This window comes from Notolabrus celidotus, chromosome 6 (assembly GCF_009762535.1).
Source record: "Notolabrus celidotus isolate fNotCel1 chromosome 6, fNotCel1.pri, whole genome shotgun sequence".
NCBI lineage: Eukaryota > Metazoa > Chordata > Actinopteri > Labriformes > Labridae > Notolabrus > Notolabrus celidotus.
In genome coordinates, this window is record NC_048277.1 from 39,158,366 (window position 1) to 39,177,102 (window position 18,737).

General features: G+C 44.7%; 2 protein-coding genes and 1 long non-coding RNA gene across 3 annotated transcripts in view; 1 reads left to right on the plus strand and 2 right to left on the minus strand.

The window, feature by feature from the left end:
* The window catches only part of LOC117814275 (zinc finger protein 609-like), a gene marked incomplete at its 3' end in the record, with an annotated part of 37,096 nt that extends 31,872 nt beyond the window's left edge, over window positions 1–5,224 (minus strand). Inside the window, 1 exon segment of the mRNA XM_034685502.1 lies at window positions 4,792–5,224.
* Window positions 5,225–6,225: 1,001 nt separating this feature from the next.
* Window positions 6,226–14,159, minus strand: LOC117814126. Its single transcript, XR_004631513.1, has 3 exons — window positions 14,069–14,159; window positions 9,704–9,777; window positions 6,226–6,704 (listed from the first exon to the last, which is right to left on the minus strand). It is a non-coding gene; the product is annotated as an uncharacterized LOC117814126 (long non-coding RNA).
* On the plus strand, window positions 9,505–14,229 carry si:ch211-284k5.2 (uncharacterized protein CFAP97D2). Its single transcript, XM_034685255.1, has 5 exons — window positions 9,505–9,637; window positions 9,712–9,792; window positions 10,629–10,747; window positions 11,412–11,595; window positions 14,060–14,229. The coding sequence occupies exons 1-5, from the start codon at window positions 9,545–9,547 to the stop codon at window positions 14,156–14,158; spliced, it is 576 nt and encodes a 191-aa protein (XP_034541146.1). The 5' UTR covers window positions 9,505–9,544; the 3' UTR covers window positions 14,159–14,229.
* Window positions 14,230–18,737: the final 4,508 nt, after the last annotated feature.

An 18,737-nucleotide genomic window follows, 5' to 3' on the forward strand; every position in this document is an offset into this window, starting at 1 on the left:
TTAAACGTCTGTGAAGCCTCTTTCCAACGCAGCAGCTTGAGGTGCACCTCCTCCAAAATGATCCTGCGTAAGAGTAAGGTCAAACTCACACACATAACCACGAGGGATGGGCATAGATGGATTATTCTAATATTTGATCACTTTGTAAAAATCGAAGAGTTACTTCAAATATGGTTTCATGATTAAAAGTACAATTTTTCATCGTTTTCCCCGGTGCCTGGTTGTAATACAGTATTCCCACCAGACGGTGGCTATAGAGTGTCTTACAGCTGTTTGCTAACTGCATTAAGTAACAGAAGAAGAAGAAGAAGAATGCTAACTGCATTAAGTAACAGAAGAAGAAGAATGCTAACTGCATTAAACAGCAAAAGAAGAAGAAAACAATCAGGACAGTATTTCTGAATAATGGTGGAACAGATGAATGTTGTCAGTGATTATTGAATAGTACTTTGGCTTGAAATGCCCATCCCTAATAACCATCACAGCTTCAAAACAATCAGTCTCCCCAAATCAAACCTCAGAGAGTGAAACAACAGGGCCATCACACGACACTGGAACTCCACTGAACACCTACCTCGCCCCTCAGGACGCAGATACAGGGCAGCGAGGGGAGGAGGGGCTCGCTATAACGGTCCAGAGTGTGGACTTGGTTTGAGTGTTGGTGTTTTAGTTTACTGGTCTTGTAGTGTATATCTGTTCTGGGATGTTTATGTCTGTGGAGAAGTCTTAAGTAAAGTAAGAGGCAGATTGGCGCCCTGTGATTGGTCCGCTCATGGCTTAATATTTCCTGCATTTCCAACACTCCCAGAATCGCCGTACACTTCATCTCCTCCTCTCTATTCTTCATGTAATCATGTCTGTGTGATAAACATCAACATGCATCAGCTCTACATTAACATAACACACTCTGAAATGTAGCGGGACAGGAAACAGGCGACCACACTGCCCTCAAGTGTTTCGGAGGAGTACTGCAGAGCAACACGGACGCATGGCCACTGCGTACACGTATAAACCAGGCTTAAAGCACAAACCTTAAAGAGACAGAGACCAGCTGCACAAAATCAAGGATGTATGCAAGATGTGAAACAAGAAGGTTGAAATGTTGTGGATTACAAATCTCTGAAACCTTTAAACGAGGCATCACTTCCATATATAATCTGCAGAAACGTTCAATCTGAGACTCTAGCATCCACCTTTCCCTTCAGCTCTCCACGTGCACAAGACATAACGAGCTCTTACACACGTTAGCAACACAGACATTTGAATAAAGTGGCCATCTTCAAACTCAGGGTTCCCACTCTTTTCCAGAGATCATTTTCCAGGACATTTCCAGTGATGATCAAGCTGGTGTGACTGTCTAAATGTAGTTCCTAATTTAGTTCCTAAATAGTCTGATATGTTCCTCTCAGTGGAAGTCTACATTGAAAGACGTGCAGTCTATGGCTATCAATGAAATCATCTCTTACATACTTAAAAATGATGGCAAATTGATTATAGAACAATGCAAACACAGATGTACAGCACTTCACTTTATTAGTGCAACCAAGTAACAATGATGGGCAACTCTCAGCTGTCTCTTTTCTCCAAAAATATAAAATGATCAAAGAAAAAAACAAAGAGCCAGCAAAGAAAGCTGGAAGCTTCCTTACTGAAATAATTAATAATAATAATAATAATAATCAGAGGATCAGAGCTTTAATGACCTAAATAGATCTGAATGACAAAAATAGCCACAAATGTTGAATGGGGATGTGTTTTTGTTAACCTTGTCAGGTCGCACACACAGTCATGTTGGAATCATTTTCCAGGACATTTGACTTTTTCTCCCATTTCCCAGGTGTTTTCCAGGACTGGAAAACTGGTCAACTGTTTTCCAGGTTTTCCAGGACGCGTGGGAACCCTGAAACACAGCGCCGCAGCCACAAAGCCCTGAGCTCGTCAGTGTAACAGTTCACAGCGTTGAGATGTGTCTGTGTTTGACTGATCTGCAGCACACTATAGCTGCTTAAATAAATACATGGGGTGTAACATCATCAACATCTGGCCACTGAACGACACAGTGAGTGTAGGAATGCATGAGCACAGCCAGAAGTCCTGCTCAGAGTTTACACGGTGTGTTTAAGGGGAGACGTGACGACAGGCTAAAGAAGCCTCGTCAGATAAGAGTTTAAAACTTTAGACTCGTGGTGAGGACTGTAGAGTAACGTCATGCTTTAGGGTCAGTTCTTCATGTAAACTAAGGATGAGTGGTGATTTTAGAATATATGAATAATCAGTGAATGTGACTATTTCATCTTTAAAATGTTTGTTTTCTATCTCCCCGGGTTGTCATGTGGCACAGCCGTCAGATGTAACCCTCTTGTACTGAAGCAGCTTCAGGGGCCGGTTCGGAGCCGGTGCTCAATTAAGAACCTTTTTTTGTGTTTGGACTGCGAGAGAACTCCCGGCCAGGTTCACGGTTCAAGAGCAGCGTCAACTCTTTGCTGGTCTAGAACCGTGAACCGCTTACTTCAGGGGTGAGGGGCGGGGTTGGATAAGTTCTCTTCTGGACCTCATGTGATTCCAAAAAGCCAGGAGCAACACCAGCAAGCATGCTATGTTGTCCACCAGATGTTATTGTGAGGGGAAGTTCGCACTGATGATGCTGGGACAAGTGGTCACGAAGAAGTGACGTCATGACGTGACTCTTCCACGGGCTTGAGAGGGCGGAAAACCAAACGGGTGCCGAGCTGGTTCACAAGTTGAACCAGAACGAGCACCAGCCCGGAACTACAGCCAGGTTCACGTTGGTCGTAAAGGGGTATTAGAGGTTGTAGGGAGTCTGAAAACTTCCATAATAACATCTTAATACTGAAAATAACATGAGAAAGCATGCAGGTGACACGGTCTCAGGTATGTGGGATTCAGAACTGGAGGAAAACGCAGACTTCTGCAGGTCTGAAGAGTCCTGGAGGAACTTCTAGGACGAAATAAACAAACAGTGAGGTGAAGAGGAGGTCTCTGTCTCTCTCCTCACGTCTGCAGAGCGGGGGATTCATCGATGAATAGTTAGCGGTGACTACTGGATAGTGTTTTGCTTGGTATCCCTGTCCCTCATGTACACGTAAATATTTAGACGGTTAATATCATCACATCATATCAAACAGTGGCGACATCCAGCCCTCCATGCAGCTCAACAGAAGTCTCATGACTGATCACACCTTCCACATCTACCTGTATCCTGTGTGTGCAGACAGGTTCACATTAAAGGTAAACATACATCCCCTAATGTCTCCTTCTGTGTCCATCCTCTGATATAACCTCACATGTTGCTGTTAAAGGAGTTTAAACACATCAGAGCTCCAGTGGAGGAGATAAGGAAACTAACTTTAACTGATCACAAACATGAGAAAGTAACTTCAAGGGGTTCAAACTTCAGGAGCACAACAGAGAAGGTGTTTGTACCTGGTGTCAGAGGCCTTCAGTCAGTCACTGATGTTGTGTTATCTGATAAAAGGTATTTAAATAGAGTTTATTAAAGATTATGTTTTAATATTATAATAAAAACAGTCACTTTAAGTCTCTGGTGCTGAAGGATGCTTGTGTTTGAGGCAGATCAGGATGTTTTCATGCTACTAAGCTAGTTAGCCTTCTGCAGCGTTAGCATCGTTAGCTGATCATCGGACGGTTGGCCGTTTAAAACAAACACAGCTGATTAAAAAGCCTCATATATGACAGGGTGAGACTAAATATATGCATACATTAATAAATATATCATTAAAGCAAACTAACCAGCCCCTACAGCTAGCTAACAAGCTACCTTTAGCTGACTTAACCGTCAGGCTAGCTACCTAGCTGCAGCTAACGCTTGGACCCTGGTTGTTGAAACCCTAAGTGAACTCTTCACTCTGTGTTTAGATGATCACAGTCAGTTTCTAAACCTCACTTTGACTTTTAATCAACATCCAAACAACAAACAGGGACATGTTTATAAGCTAAACTCACACAACTAGCTCGAGGCCCTGTGTGGCCCGCTACGATGCTAACTGGTTCCATTATCGGACGCCGTGCTGCCTCTGTTAAACGGCTGGTTTGTGTGTTGTGTGTCACTTTGTTCAGTAAAGTAATAATTCAGTAAGATCCGCAGAGACTTTAATCTCTCACATTAAACACACAGAGACAGTGAACTGTGAGTTTAAAGCTCAGCTCGGTCCGTTTATGTAACTGTTGACCTGACGTCCTGTTTGTCGAGTGATGGACAATTACCGCTGCGGCGCATTCAGCCTCCCTGTCAAACATGTGTTTCCATTATCGGACAAGGGTTGACATTTTATTAAAATAAGCTCCTTATTGTTGCAACATTCACATGCCACCAATCCAGTTTCTTACACAACTAAACACACATTAAAGAGTGTGACAACTTCAATTTATGATCATGAATATGAGCATTTACAAACATACAGAGCTTTATGATTGTGGGTCTGACTGACAGTGTAACGGCTGGAGCTGATAGCTAACAGGGTTAGTAGCACTGAGAGTCTAAAGGCTTCTCTACCAGCAGAGTGTTTTAGTTTATATACTCAGAGGGAGTCTGTTTAAAGAGGTGGTTTTTAATGGCAGATTAAAGCAAGCAGGTCAGACGGGGACGTGTCCGGTAATGGACGCACACCCCTTAGCTCCCCGGTCCCTTCAGACAAAGACAGCAGCTAGCCTGCTAGGCTAACCCCGGGACTGCTACAATGCTAGCCCCGCGTTTCAAACAAGTGGATCCAAATCCCCCCAAAGAGACCCTGACCCAGCAGGCCCACTTACCCCGTGTGTAGTCCCGGTCCGGCAAAGGTTCATGTGCACTCCATAGGATCCGATGGACAGGCTAACAGGCTAACAGACTCACAGGCTAACAAGCTAACAGGCTAACAAGCTAGCAGGCTAACAGGCTGAGGGATCGAACCGTCAACGTGCTCACTGCACCGCAGCCATCACACCGCCCGGAGAACACGGGGAACACAGGGGAACACCGACATGTTGGGGTCACTGCTCGGTCCTGGAGGAGAGCAGAACTGGTCCCAGGTAGTCCATGACCAGGTGAGGTATTCCCAGAGCTCCCAGGTGGACCTTATCCCGGGTTACAGACAGACAGCCTCAGACAGACAAACAGCTCAGCGGGGCTAAATGGCTGTTAGGTTACAATGCAGACAAAACACGGACACTGGATCTCAGCAGTCCATGGATCCGGACTGACTCACTGGATCCAAGTCCCTGAGTGGATCTGGATTCACACCACCCTCTACAATCACACACTCTGAGTTACATGGATCTGAATATAAACACACTGTGAGTGTTTAGACCTTTGGAGATCTTTTATAAACTCAGTCTTACTCCTAACAGATGATGTCCCTCCTGATAGACTGCTTTAAAAAATAAACTAAAGGCTTAACGTTTTAATCTGGCTGTTAACTTTAAATCAGTTATTTTAAGCCATTGACTGCATTATTACCAGCATCATTTTTATTTGTTTTACAGTATCTTATATTATCTTATTTTATTTTACCTTTTCTGATATTTCTGCGATTTTATTTATTTGATTTCATTGTAATGATTTGATTTTTCTGTATTTATCTGATTTTAAATCATTGATTGTAATTAAATTATTGTATTTTTCTGATATTTCTGTGCTTTGATTGTATTGGTTTTATCATAATGATTTAATTGTATTTTTCTGATATTTCTGTGATTTTATGTAACTGATTTCATTGTAATGATTAGATTTTTTTTCAGATATTTCTCTAATTTTGTTTTCAGGAATTTATATTATTGATTTTATTCTAATCAATTTTATTTTGATTTTCTGACACTTCTCTGATTTTATCATAATGATTTTATTTTATGATTTTATTCCTGTATTTTGTTTTAACCCTGTATCATTAGACCTATTCCTGTTATTTCCAGTCTCTCTGTTCTCTTGTGAATCACTCTGGGCTGCATGCTTGAAGGTCTGAAAGGTGATATATAAATAAAGATGAGTTGAGAGTCAAACACACTACGCATATGTTCCTTTTACGTGGCACCAAAGTGTGTGAGTATCTCAGCCCAGTGTTGAGGAATGGGACAGCGCCTCTGTTCCCAGGCTCAGGTTGTGGACTCTGAGAGGCCCCCTCGAAGGATGTGAACATTGTGTGTGGGAAGAGTTGATTGACAAGTAAATCACTTGCCACCTGAAATGAGAGTGTGACTCAATCAGGATGATGTTTGCAGGCTGATTCAGAGTGACAGGTTGTCAGGATGAAGACGGACAGATCTGCTGGAGGAGCTGCATCAACAGAGAGATCAGATCACACTCCATCTCTGACCCCGACTCTCACATCAAGACGTGTACCGCATGAAACCATCAGACTGCGTTTAGAAAGATAACAGAGACGCAGAATAATCAATAGAAAAACTCTGTCTTCATTTTCTACTCTAAAGCCATCCTCTGCTCTGAAGAGAATAACAAGCAGACCTCACAATAAATGATTCCCCGCGGCTTTTCATCACAGCAAGAGGAGAAAACACACACCCACTCAGAGGCAAAACATGCTCAATTAATTCTGCACACACACACACACACTCACACACACAGCAGCTGAAATCAGAGGACATGGTGTCCTGAATTGTTGAGCAGCATGTTGAACTGTTCTTTGAAATCTGCCTCTGGCGTCCGGTTTCATCAGCATTCAGACGAGAAGCTGGAGAATGAAATGAGAGGATTTTATATTCCAGTGGTTTCTAACCGGTTTTTATTCTGAGAGGCTTCCACACACACACACACACACACACACACACACACACACACACACACACACACACACACACACACACACAGAGTCTTATAAACTCAGTATACAGAGCAGTGAAAGGTTGGAGCGCTCACAACACATCAAACATGAAGTGGTGACTTATTTATCAGACGAGCATCGCAGGGAGATTTTCATCATGAGGGATTTAATGTGTGTTCTGTTTTCAGCAGCGACTCATCCCACAGGACAATCTGCCCGATGTGTTTGTGTGCTCACTCACGCTGAGCGACTCCTCGTGTTTGCAGAGATTTCCAATTTTTAATTTCTAATTATGTCGTCTGTTTTTTACTAAATTTGAAGTCTGATCATCGTGACACTTTCATATAGAGACGAGGGTGAGACACTTCAGACTGTACCACTGACCTATAGCACCAAATCACAACAATGTTCTCCTCAGACTCCAAACAGAGCAGGTCTACACCGTCCTCTATGTTCTATTATTAACAAAGACCCAACATCAAGACCGGATCAGATCCAGTCCCCTCTTCCAGACAGGACTCAGTCTGATCTCATCTTAATCCACCATGAGCAGAGCACTTTGCAGCATTTAGCAAGTTACAGTGGCAAGGACAAACTTCCTTTAACAGGCAGAAACCTCCAGCAGGACCAGACTCATGTTAGACACACATCTGCTGAGACCGTGTTGGAGAGAGGGATAGAGGGAGATGAAGAGAGAGAGAGATGATAGTGGGGAGACGGATAGTAGTAGTTGTAGCAGCTGGAGTCTGGACCACGTCCACAGCAGCAGAGATCCAGAGGAACCTACGAGACAAGGGAGCTCAGGGACTCCAGAAAGGTCTATGGTTAGTAACTTTAATGGGACAGGAAGAGTTAAAGTGAGAGACAGGCAGAGAGAGGAGAGAGAGGGAAAGACAGGATCCCAGTGTGTCAGTCTAAGCCTATAGCAGCATAACTAAGACCTGGTCCAAGCCTGATCCAGCTCTAACTATAAGCTTTATCAAAAAAGGAAAGTTTGAAGCCTACTCTTAAAAGTAGAGAGGGTGTCTGCCTCCCGGACCCTGACTGGTAGATGATTCCAAAGGAGAGGGGCCTGATAACTGAAGGCTCTACCTCCCATACTACTTTTAGAGACTGTAGGTAGGATGAGCAGGCCTGCATGTTGGAGCGTAGTGGTCTAGAGGGGTAAGAGGGCACTATGAGGTCTTTAAGATACGAAGTAGAGCTTGTAACAGTGAGACCTGTTCCCTGATCCAAACATGGTACCCGGTCTCTGTTTGTGGTGTGTTCACTGTCTGTTGTGACTGGGCGTTCTAGTCGTGTTAGTAGCGGCAGGATTAGCACTAAACCCGTGACCCCTCACCCCTCACCCCTCACGCCCCCGTTTGACCATCTACTCCCTCAGCCGCTCAGGCTCAGGCTGAGCGGGGTCAGGACCACTGATTGGCTGGGCTGAGCTGTTCAGGTGTTAAGTAAGGCTCCTTCCTCTCAGGGTCAGAGTCTGGTCTGAAGAGTCAGGAGGAAGGAGGACTTGAGACTTGTTCTGTTCTCACAGCCACAGTCTGGAGATGATGGATTAGCTCATGTAATATCTGTGAAGGACGGCTCATGTCTTTACTGTCCATCGGAGAGATGGGTGTCGTCTGCATACAGAGACTCTCTGCCTCTGAGGGAAGTGTCTCTTCTCTTGGGATGTAATAAATCTGAGCTTCATCGGACTGTCTGAGGTTTGATCAGCAGCTGGAGACAGTGCGGAGCTAATCTCCGCTTCCTTTTAGAAATATTTACGACTCTGAATTCAAAGAGGGAAGTTTGGGGGGTTTCCTGATCCCTCTGGTACCACCGGAGGGCTTCGTCTTTATGGCTGCGTACAGACTTTATGACTTTGACTTGTGGTTTCGTCTCCCTTTGGGTGTCTTTGTGTCCACTTCAGGGCTCGGTGCATTAAGTGTGAATACAGGGAAGATGAGATTTAAACTTAGCATTCTCTAACTCCATCAGCTCCACCTTCTTTTTCAAATAACATCTTTTCTGGCTTCAGGAAATCCAAGATGGAGACGGTGGAAATACCAAACTGTGGGCTTCTAGTGAGCCTGCTGTTCATCAAGAGGAGGTAACAAAGCTTCTTCCTTCCCTCTCCTCCAGCTGGACCTGAACAGACCTCTTTAAACATATTTAAGAGCCCATCCAAACCTGGCGCTCCCACCTGAAGGAAAATATGAGTCCCTGTCTGTGAAGAGGGACTGAAGGGGAATCAGTGAAGCCTCAACAGAAAGAGAGGATGAGGTTTGTTTTCATATCACAAACACTGGCCAATAAATACAACCATCTTCAGAGTCCTGGCTCTCTGCACGGCTCTCTGCACGGCTCTCTCCTTCAGGTTCACAGGAGCTGACGGAGCTGACGGAGCTGACGGAGCTGACGGATGCATTTAGTTTCAGTATCTCATCAAACTTCTCTTAAAGCTGCAGCCTGTTGAATGTTTCAGCAGCAGGCTGAATGAATGTGAAGTTATCAAACAACAACAGGTACCTGAACGTTGCTGTGCATGAGTGTGTGAACGCCTCCTCAGCTCATTAACATTTCATAGAAACCTTATCTGCTGCTTTGAGATAAAGAGGGGTACATCTCCATGGTGATGACCCCCCAGACCTACAAACACACACACACACACACACACACACACACACACACACACACACACACACACACCGCCTGCCTGGTCAGGCTGACCTGACTGTTAGAGCAGTGTGTGTGAGAGCAGCAGCAGCATGCACAGGTCGTACCAGCCACTGAAGCCCGTCACCAACCGCTTCCTGCAGCAGAGATGGGACCAGAGTGACTATGACGGCCACCGCAGGAAGGTAAGAAGGATGGAGGCGCTTTCACACTGACACATACACACACACTCACACTGTCTCTGTGTTTACCTGTCCAGGTGAGCACGGCACTGCCAGTGGTGGACAACAAAGGAACAAAGACGCCGGCTCACGTCCAGCTCAATCTGAAAAAACTCCAGGTCAGTGATCACAGACGAATAAAGATATGATCTAAAGTTCAGGATGGAGGAGAACAAGGAAAAATAACTCTTAAAGGGACAGTGTGTAGTATTTAAAGGTACAGTGTGTAGTATTTAAAGGTGCAGTGTGTAGTATTTAAAGGTACAGTGTGTAGTATTTAAAGGTGCAGTGTGTAGTATTTAAAGGTACAGTGTGTAGTATTTAAAGGTGCAGTGTGTAGTATTTAAAGGTACAGTGTGTAGTATTTAAAGGTGCAGTGTGTAGTATTTAAAGGTGCAGTGTGTAGTATTTAAAGGTACAGTGTGTAGTATTTAAAGGTACAGTGTGTAGTATTTAAAGGTGCAGTGTGTAGTATTTAAAGGTGCAGTGTGTAGTATTTAAAGGTGCAGTGTGTAGTATTTAAAGGTGCAGTGTGTAGTATTTAAAGGTGCAGTGTGTAGTATTTAAAGGTGCAGTGTGTAGTATTTAAAGGTGCAGTGTGTAGTATTTAAAGGTGCAGTGTGTAGTATTTAAAGGTACAGTGTGTAGTATTTAAAGGTACAGTGTGTAGTATTTAAAGGTACAGTGTGTAGTATTTAAAGGTACAGTGTGTAGTATTTAAAGGTGCAGTGTGTAGTAGTTAAAGGTACAGTGTGTAGTATTTAAAGGCACAGTGTGTAGTATTTAAAGGTACAGTGTGTAGTATTTAAAGGTGCAGTGTGTAGTATTTAAAGGTACAGTGTGTAGTATTTAAAGGTACAGTGTGTTGTTTAAATCAGACCAGGTGGTGGCGCTGTTTGACAGAAACAAGGTTCAGTCTGTTCGTAGTTTAAGACTCCGTGTGTCTCTGATCCAGCTGCAGGACGAGCGTCTGTCCGTCATCAACAGAGATAACGGCCTCCTCGCCTCCAAACTGGCCGCCATTGTTCGCTCTAAGGGTCAGGTGGACCATCGGAACCATTACCACCTGAGGAGGTAAGAAACCTGCTGACACATGAAACACCTGAGGGATGATGTGAGCAGGTGGTGATACAGATTAGATCCAGACAGGGCGAGCAGGACCGTCTCTGACTGTAATCTTTGAGTCCATGTTGGTATGGTGACCTCTGTTTGTCTCTCCTCGTCTTGAGGTCAAACTTCCTCCTCCTCTTCCTCCTCCTCTTCCTCCTCCTCCTCCTCTTCCTCCTCTTCCTCCTCCTCCTCCTCTTCCTCCTCCTCCTCCTCCTCCTCCTCCTCCTCCTCCTCCTCCTCCTCCTCCTCCTCCTCCTCCTCCTCCTCTCTTTAACATTGCTATGAAGATGCCTGAGCGCCTTGTTGGACCTTTACATAATGGATGAGAGCGGTCCTGCTCTGTTACCGTGTTGAATTATTGATCTGAATGTGTGATGGTGTCTGGGATTTATCTGTCCTCAACAGGACCGGTTCTAGTCTACATGATTAGGGGGGGCAGGCGGGCCCCCCTGTTTGTAAAAGAAAACAAATCAATCACTTCTTTAAAGTCAACAATAAACAGAACGTTTGTTGTGATTTGGTGCTTTATAAATAAAGATTGATTGTTTTGTAGTGTTGGTGGTTGAGCTCAGGGTTGTGGGAGGCTAACACTCTCTCTCTCTCTCTGTTCATCTCCCCATCTTCTCAGTTTGAACGCTGACAGAAGGAGGGAGGAGCTTCTTCTGGTCAGCCGCCAGAATCAGGCCATCTACCAACGAATCACAGCTCGCCAGTCAGAGTACCGCCGCCAGGTGTGGCTGGACGACTGGGAGAGGGCGGAGCGTCGACTGGACGACGTCTCCAGGTACCCCCGAGGGATCGCACAGAAACAGGTGAGTCCAAAATGAGACAGGACGATAAACATCCATGAATCTTTAGGAGGCTGCTGACTGGATTTACCTTCTGGTCACTTTCTATGTGACACCCAAACCACAGACTGGGGGATCCTAGTGGTGTGTGTGTGTGATCCTTGTGGTGTGTGATCCTTGTGGTGTGTGTGTGTGATCCTTGTGGTGTGTGTGTGTGATCCTTGTGGTGTGTGAGTGTGATCCTTGTGTGTGAGTGTGATCCTTGTGTGTGTGATCCTTGTGGTGTGTGTGTGTGATCCTTGTGTTGTGTGTGTGTGTGTGATCCTTGTGGTGTGTGTGTGTGATCCTTGTTGTGTGTGAGTGTGATCCTTGTGGTGTGTGAGTGTGATCCTTGTGTGTGAGTGTGATCCTTGTGTGTGTGATCCTTGTGGTGTGTGTGTGTGATCCTTGTGTTGTGTGTGTGTGTGTGATCCTTGTGGTGTGTGTGTGTGATCCTTGTGGTGTGTATGTGTGATCCTTGTGGTGTGTGTGTGTGATCCTTGTGTTGTGTGTGTGTGTGATCCTTGTTGTGTGTGTGTGTGATCCTTGTGGTGTGTGTGTGTGATCCTTGTGGTGTGTGTGTGTGATCCTTGTGGTGTGTGTGTGTGATCCTTGTGTTGTGTGATCCTTGTGGTGTGTGTGTGTGTGTGTGATCCTTGTGGTGTGTGTGTGATCCTTGTGGTGTGTGTGTGATCCTTGTGGTGTGTGTGTGTGATCCTTGTGGTGTGTGTGTGATCCTTGTGGTGTGTGTGTGATCCTTGTGGTGTGTGTGTGATCCTTGTGGTGTGTGTGTGATCCTTGTGGTGTGTGTGTGATCCTTGTGGTGTGTGATCCTTGTGGTGTGTGTGTGATCCTTGTGGTGTGTGATCCTTGTGGTGTGTGTGTGATCCTTGTGTGTGTGATCCTTGTGGTGTGTGTGTGTGATCCTTGTGGTGTGTGTGTGTGATCCTTGTGGTGTGTGTGTGATCCTTGTGGTGTGTGTGTGTGTGTGTGTGATCCTTGTGGTGTGTGTGTGTGTGATCCTTGTGTTGTGTGTGTGTGTGTGATCCTTGTGGTGTGTGTGTGATCCTTGTGTTGTGTGTGTGTGTGATCCTTGTGTTGTGTGTGTGTGTGATCCTTGTGGTGTGTGATCCTTGTGGTGTGTGTGTGATCCTTGTGGTGTGTGTGTGATCCTTGTGTTGTGTGTGTGTGTGATCCTTGTGGTGTGTGTGTGTGATCCTTGTGGTGTGTGTGTGATCCTTGTGGTGTGTGTGTGATCCTTGTGGTGTGTGATCCTTGTGGTGTGTGTATGTGTGTGATCCTTGTGTTGTGTGTGTGTGTGTGATCCTTGTGTTGTGTGTGTGTGTGATCCTTGTGTTGTGTGTGTGATCCTTGTGTTGTGTGTGTGATCCTTGTGGTGTGTGATCCTTGTGGTGTGTGTATGTGTGTGATCCTTGTGGTGTGTGTGTGTGTGATCCTTGTGTTGTGTGTGTGATCCTTGTGTTGTGTGTGTGTGTGTGATCCTTGTGTTGTGTGTGTGTGTGATCCTTGTGTTGTGTGTGTGTGTGTGATCCTTGTGTTGTGTGTGTGTGTGATCCTTGTGTTGTGTGTGTGTGTGTGATCCTTGTGTTGTGTGTGTGTGTGATCCTTGTGTTGTGTGTGTGTGTGTGATCCTTGTGTTGTGTGTGTATGTGATCCTTGTGGTGTGTGTGTGTGTGATCCTTGTGTTGTGTGTGTGTGTGTGATCCTTGTGTTGTGTGTGTGTGTGTGATCCTTGTTGTGTGTGTGATCCTTGTGTTGTGTGCATGTGATCCTTGTGGTGTGTGTGTGATCCTTGTTGTGTGTGTGTGTGATCCTTGTGTTGTGTGTGTGTGTGATCCTTGTTGTGTGTGTGATCCTTGTGTTGTGTGTGTATGTGATCCTTGTGGTGTGTGTGTGATCCTTGTTGTGTGTGTGTGTGATCCTTGTGTTGTGTGTGTGTGTGATCCTTGTGGTGTGTGTGTGATCCTTGTGGTGTGTGTGTGATCCTTGTGTTGTGTGTGTATGTGATCCTTGTGTTGTGTGTGTGTGATCCTTGTGGTGTGTGTGTGATCCTTGTTGTGTGTGTGTGTGTGATCCTTGTGTGTGTGATCCTTGTTGTGTGTGTGTGTGATCCTTGTTGTGTGTGTGTGTGATCCTTGTTGTGTGTGTGTGTGATCCTTGTGTTGTGTTGTGTGTGTGATCCTTGTTGTGTGTGTGTGTGATCCTTGTGTTGTGTGTGTGTGTGTGTGTGTGATCCTTGTTGTGTTGTGTGTGTGATCCTTGTGTTGTGTGTGTGTGTGATCCTTGTTGTGTGTGTGTGTGTGTGATCCTTGTGGTGTGTGTGTGTGTGTGATCCTTGTGGTGTGTGTGTGATCCTTGTGTTGTGTGTGTGTGTGTGTGATCCTTGTGGTGTGTGTGTGATCCTTGTGTTGTGTGTGTGTGTGTGCAGAGGTCTCACAGGAGGGTGAAGTTTGCAGCGGTGGACAGCAGCGAGCGCTCGATGAGCTGCAGCACCACGGACACGGAGAGGACGGGCAGAGAGACCTGAAGCAGAAGGACTGAATGAATCTTCATGAAGTTTAAAATAATCCTCAGATGATTAAAAACACTGAATCCTGATCTGATGAGTTTTTATTTAAACTGTTTGTTCACTATAAGTACGAGCTAGTTAGCTAAACATGCTAACGATGACCGCTTCAGTCAGAAACACGTTTCTAACCTTTCCCTGACTTTAATATTTAGAGTTTCTCAGACTCTGATTGGACTCTCTCTGTCAGGAACATGTTCTGATGTAAAGTTGGACTCACTCTTTCACTCAGCCTCTAGTGGCAACAAGAGGAACTGCAGTTTTTGGCATAGACCCTTTAGGGTGCGTCTCTCAGCCTCAGCTTTACTTTGAGTTTAATTAATCAATCAAGATTTATTTATACAGAAACTTTCATACAAATCAAATACAATTCAAAGTGCTTTATAAAGAAAGAAGCAGAAATAAAATCATGGTAAAACATGCTGCATGTTAGAAAACAGAAATGTATTTTAGAGTAGAGACTGATGAACACCAAGAAGAATAAAATATATGTAATTAAAAACAAGTTAAAATAACAAACACAATATAAACAGTTTAAATAAATAAATAAGTGAAAGGATTAATGTTCAAGAATAAATTAAGGCACTAAAATATAAATAAAATTAAGTAGAGAAATAATAAAAAAACAATGTGATCACTGTGTCTGCTGCTGTGGAGTGTCTCTGTGTCACATGTGATCACTGTGTCTGCTGCTGTGGAGTGTCTCTGTGTTACATGTGATCACTGTGTCTGCTGCTGTGGAGTGTCTCTGTGTCACATGTGATCACTGTGTCTGCTGCTGTGGAGTGTTTGAGGTGTCTCTGTGTCACATGTGATCACTGTGTCTGCTGCTGTGGAGTGTTTCTGTGTCACATGTGATCACTGTGTCTGCTGCTGTGGAGTGTTTGAGGTGTCTCTGTGTCACATGTGATCACTGTGTCTGCTGCTGTGGAGTGTTTCTGTGTCACATGTGATCACTGTGTCTGCTGCTGTGGAGTGTTTGAGGTGTCTCTGTGTCACATGTGATCACTGTGTCTGCTGCTGTGGAGTGTTTCTGTGTCACATGTGATCACTGTGTCTGCTGCTGTGGAGTGTCTCTGTGTCACATGTGATCACTGTGTCTGCTGCTGTGGAGTGTCTCTGTGTCACATGTGATCACTGTGTCTGCTGCTGTGGAGTGTCTCTGTGTCACATGTGATCACTGTGTCTGCTGCTGTGGAGTGTTTCTGTGTCACATGTGATCACTGTGTCTGCTGCTGTGGAGTGTCTCTGTGTCACATGTGATCACTGTGTCTGCTGCTGTGGAGTGTCTCTGTGTCACATGTGATCACTGTGTCTGCTGCTGTGGAGTGTCTCTGTGTCACATGTGATCACTGTGTCTGCTGCTGTGGAGTGTTTCTGTGTCACATGTGATCACTGTGTCTGCTGCTGTGGAGTGTCTCTGTGTCACATGTGATCACTGTGTCTGCTGCTGTGGAGTGTTTGAGGTGTCTCTGTGTCTCTCTCTGAAATAAATGTTCTTTAAAGAAGACTAAATCATTAAAGATCGATCACTCAGGTCTTTGAGTCACTCTCTTTAGTTCCATGTGAGATCTGGTCGAAGGCAGTGAGTGTTAACGTGTTCATTTAAAACATAAATGTCCAAAACTCTGATTATTATTTTAAATGTCTGCTTTTTGTCCCTCACGGCTCCCTGTAGTTAATAATGAATAATAATAAACTCTGTGTTCAGAGTCAGAGCTCTTCAACATGTTACTGTTCTCTCCACCAGGGGGCAGCAAACACACATCTGTGCTCTGCTGTGTGTGTGTGTGTGTGTGTGTGTGTGTGTGTGTGTGTGTGTGTGTGTGTGTGTGTGTGTGTGTGTGTGTGTGTGTGTGTGTGTGTGTGAGGATGATTAATGAGGCTCTTCCAGCTGCAGTCGAGTGTGTGAGTGTTTCAGTGTTTAATAATGAGAGCAGATTCATCCGTCAGCTGTTTGGTTTCAACGATCACAATCTGATGAACCAATAAGAGGAGGAAATGAGCTCTTCATCACATCTTCATCACCTCTTCATCACCTCTTCATCACATCCTCATCTTCATCACCTCTTCATCACCTCTTCATCACATCCTCATCTTCATCACCTCTTCATCACCTCTTCATCACATCCTCATCTTCATCACCTCTTCATCACCTCTTCATCACCTCTTCATCACCTCTTCATCACCTCTTCATCACCTCTTCATCACATCTTCATCTTCATCACATCTTCATCACATCTTCATCACATCCTCATCTTCATCACATCTTCATCACATCCTCATCTTCATCACCTCTTCATCACCTCTTCATCACATCTTCATCACCTCTTCATCACCTCTTCATCACATCTTCATCACATCCTCATCTTCATCACATCTTCATCACATCCTCATCTTCATCACCTCTTCATCACATCCTCATCTTCATCACCTCTTCATCACCTCTTCATCACATCCTCATCTTCATCACCTCTTCATCACCTCTTCATCACATCCTCACACTCTCATTTCTCACAGGGATCCTCCTCCTCCTCCTCCTCCTCCTCCTCCTCCTCCTCCTCCTCCTCCTCCTCCTCCTCCTCCTCCTCCTCCTCCTCCTCTCCTCATCCATGTTGTCTTTCTGGTCCTCTGAAAACCTCTGACCTGTTGACTCCAGGCCTGGCTCCGCTCATCATGACTTTGGTTTGTTGTTGTAGTTAAGTGAAATATGATCTGGTGATAACACAGAGTCTTTTATTCTGAAAATTAACCGGATGTTTTCATTTGGTTTTGGTGAAACCTGACTTCCTGTCCCGCTCCATCTGCTCTGTTGAGATTGATGCGTCGTGCTCCGGCATCCGGCACAAATAGAAGTCTTGTGGATCTGATCCGGAGGACTCAGACCTGCCGGATCAGAGACGCAGCCGGAACACGACAGAGTGGATCCAGAGGAAGTTAACACTTTGACTAGAACAGAAACAGATCAGGAGCTGAGACAGATCGGTGGAATTTGGCTGTAAAGCTAATTTCTCTCCTCATGACAGTAAAACTGTTCGCAGTCTTAAGGAAGGACCTTTTGCATCCTTTCAAAATAAAAGCATGCACATTATCAAAGCAGAAAACAAAGTCAGTAAAGAGGCAAAATAAAAGCATGAAAAATGTATAATGAGAAACTCTCTCCTCTAAAGCTTGAACACAGACTGGACCACAGACATGCTGAGTCTGTGGGGGAGTGGTTTGTAGATATTTTAGGGGATCAGGTGGAGGCCTCAGAGACAGAGAGACCATCTCTCCTCTGAACATATGTAGGATGTTTTTCCCTCGTCAGACTGGCGCTCCGGCCTCCAGCTGCCTCTTCTCTGAGTGGAGGAATGTTAATGTTTCTGCTTGTAAGAACAGTATGTGGAGTGAATACATGCAGAGGAAAAGCCCTTTTTACAGCGTCAGTCTGCCCTGCTGCCGAGCCCGGCTGGAGGTCTCCTCGGGCCAGAAGCATGTGGGAACAGTTACAGAGCGTCTGAACCCTTAAACCGGACCAGATCCCCCCGACACACCGAACACGGGTTCATCCCCACCCTCAGTTTAATCCAGAGCTGAGCTGCTGGCACGTTTAAGAGCCGTTTAATCAGACATGTAAATGAAAAGCTGCTCGTTCGGTCAGAAACAGACGAGCAGCGCTTTATGAGAGCGTCGTCCTTCCCTGTTTTACGACGCTTCACTTTATTAAGATCTGAGGGAGCGGCACAAAGACCTCCATCTTTATTAGAGCGGGACTTTACACCACGAGCTGCAGAACAACAACAACAACAACAACAACAACAACAACAACAACAACAACAACAACAACAACAACGTTTACAACGAGGCAGAACGAGAGGTCACAGAGAGAGGAGACTGTTTCACACCACTCATGTTCTTTAATTAACGGGTCTTCAGTTTGCTGAAATAACAACATCATGATGCAGATTAGTCCAAAGTCCAAAGTCCAGCTTTGTCAGGTCTGTCCTCAAGAGGAGAAGAAAACTACGTCTACAATGTTTGTTTGTTGAATGGAGGTCTATGAAAGAGGATTAGAGACACTGATGTTTCTTTAGCTCTGACCTTCTTCATGGAATGTTCCATTTGTTCTCAGAATTCTGACATCATCAAAGACAGAACTCTGACATCATCAAAGACAGAACTCTGACATCATCAAAGACAGAACTCTGACATCATCAAAGACAGAATTCTGACATCATCAAAGACAGAACTCTGACATCATCAAAGACAGAACTCTGACATCATCAAAGACAGAACTCTGACATCATCAAAGACAGAACTCTGACATCATCAAAGACAGAATTCTGACATCATCAAAGACAGAACTCTGACATCATCAAAGACAGAATTCTGACATCATCAAAGACAGAACTCTGACATCATCAAAGACAGAATTCTGACATCATCAAAGACAGAACTCTGACATCATCAAAGACAGAACTCTGACATCATCAAAGACAGAAGTCAGAATTCTAGAACACCTGCTGTTGCTCGCCGTTCAAAATTTTCACGTGACATC

Excerpts from the sequence above, each read along its gene's own strand:
- si:ch211-284k5.2 (XM_034685255.1), top strand. The coding sequence starts at position 9,545 with ATGCACAGGTCGTACCAGCCACTGAAGCCCGTCACCAACCGCTTCCTG. Across the intron at positions 9,638-9,711 it reads ATGACGGCCACCGCAGGAAG|GTGAGCACGGCACTGCCAGT; the intron begins GTAAGAAGGATG and ends TTACCTGTCCAG. Across the intron at positions 10,748-11,411 it reads AACCATTACCACCTGAGGAG|TTTGAACGCTGACAGAAGGA; the intron begins GTAAGAAACCTG and ends CCATCTTCTCAG.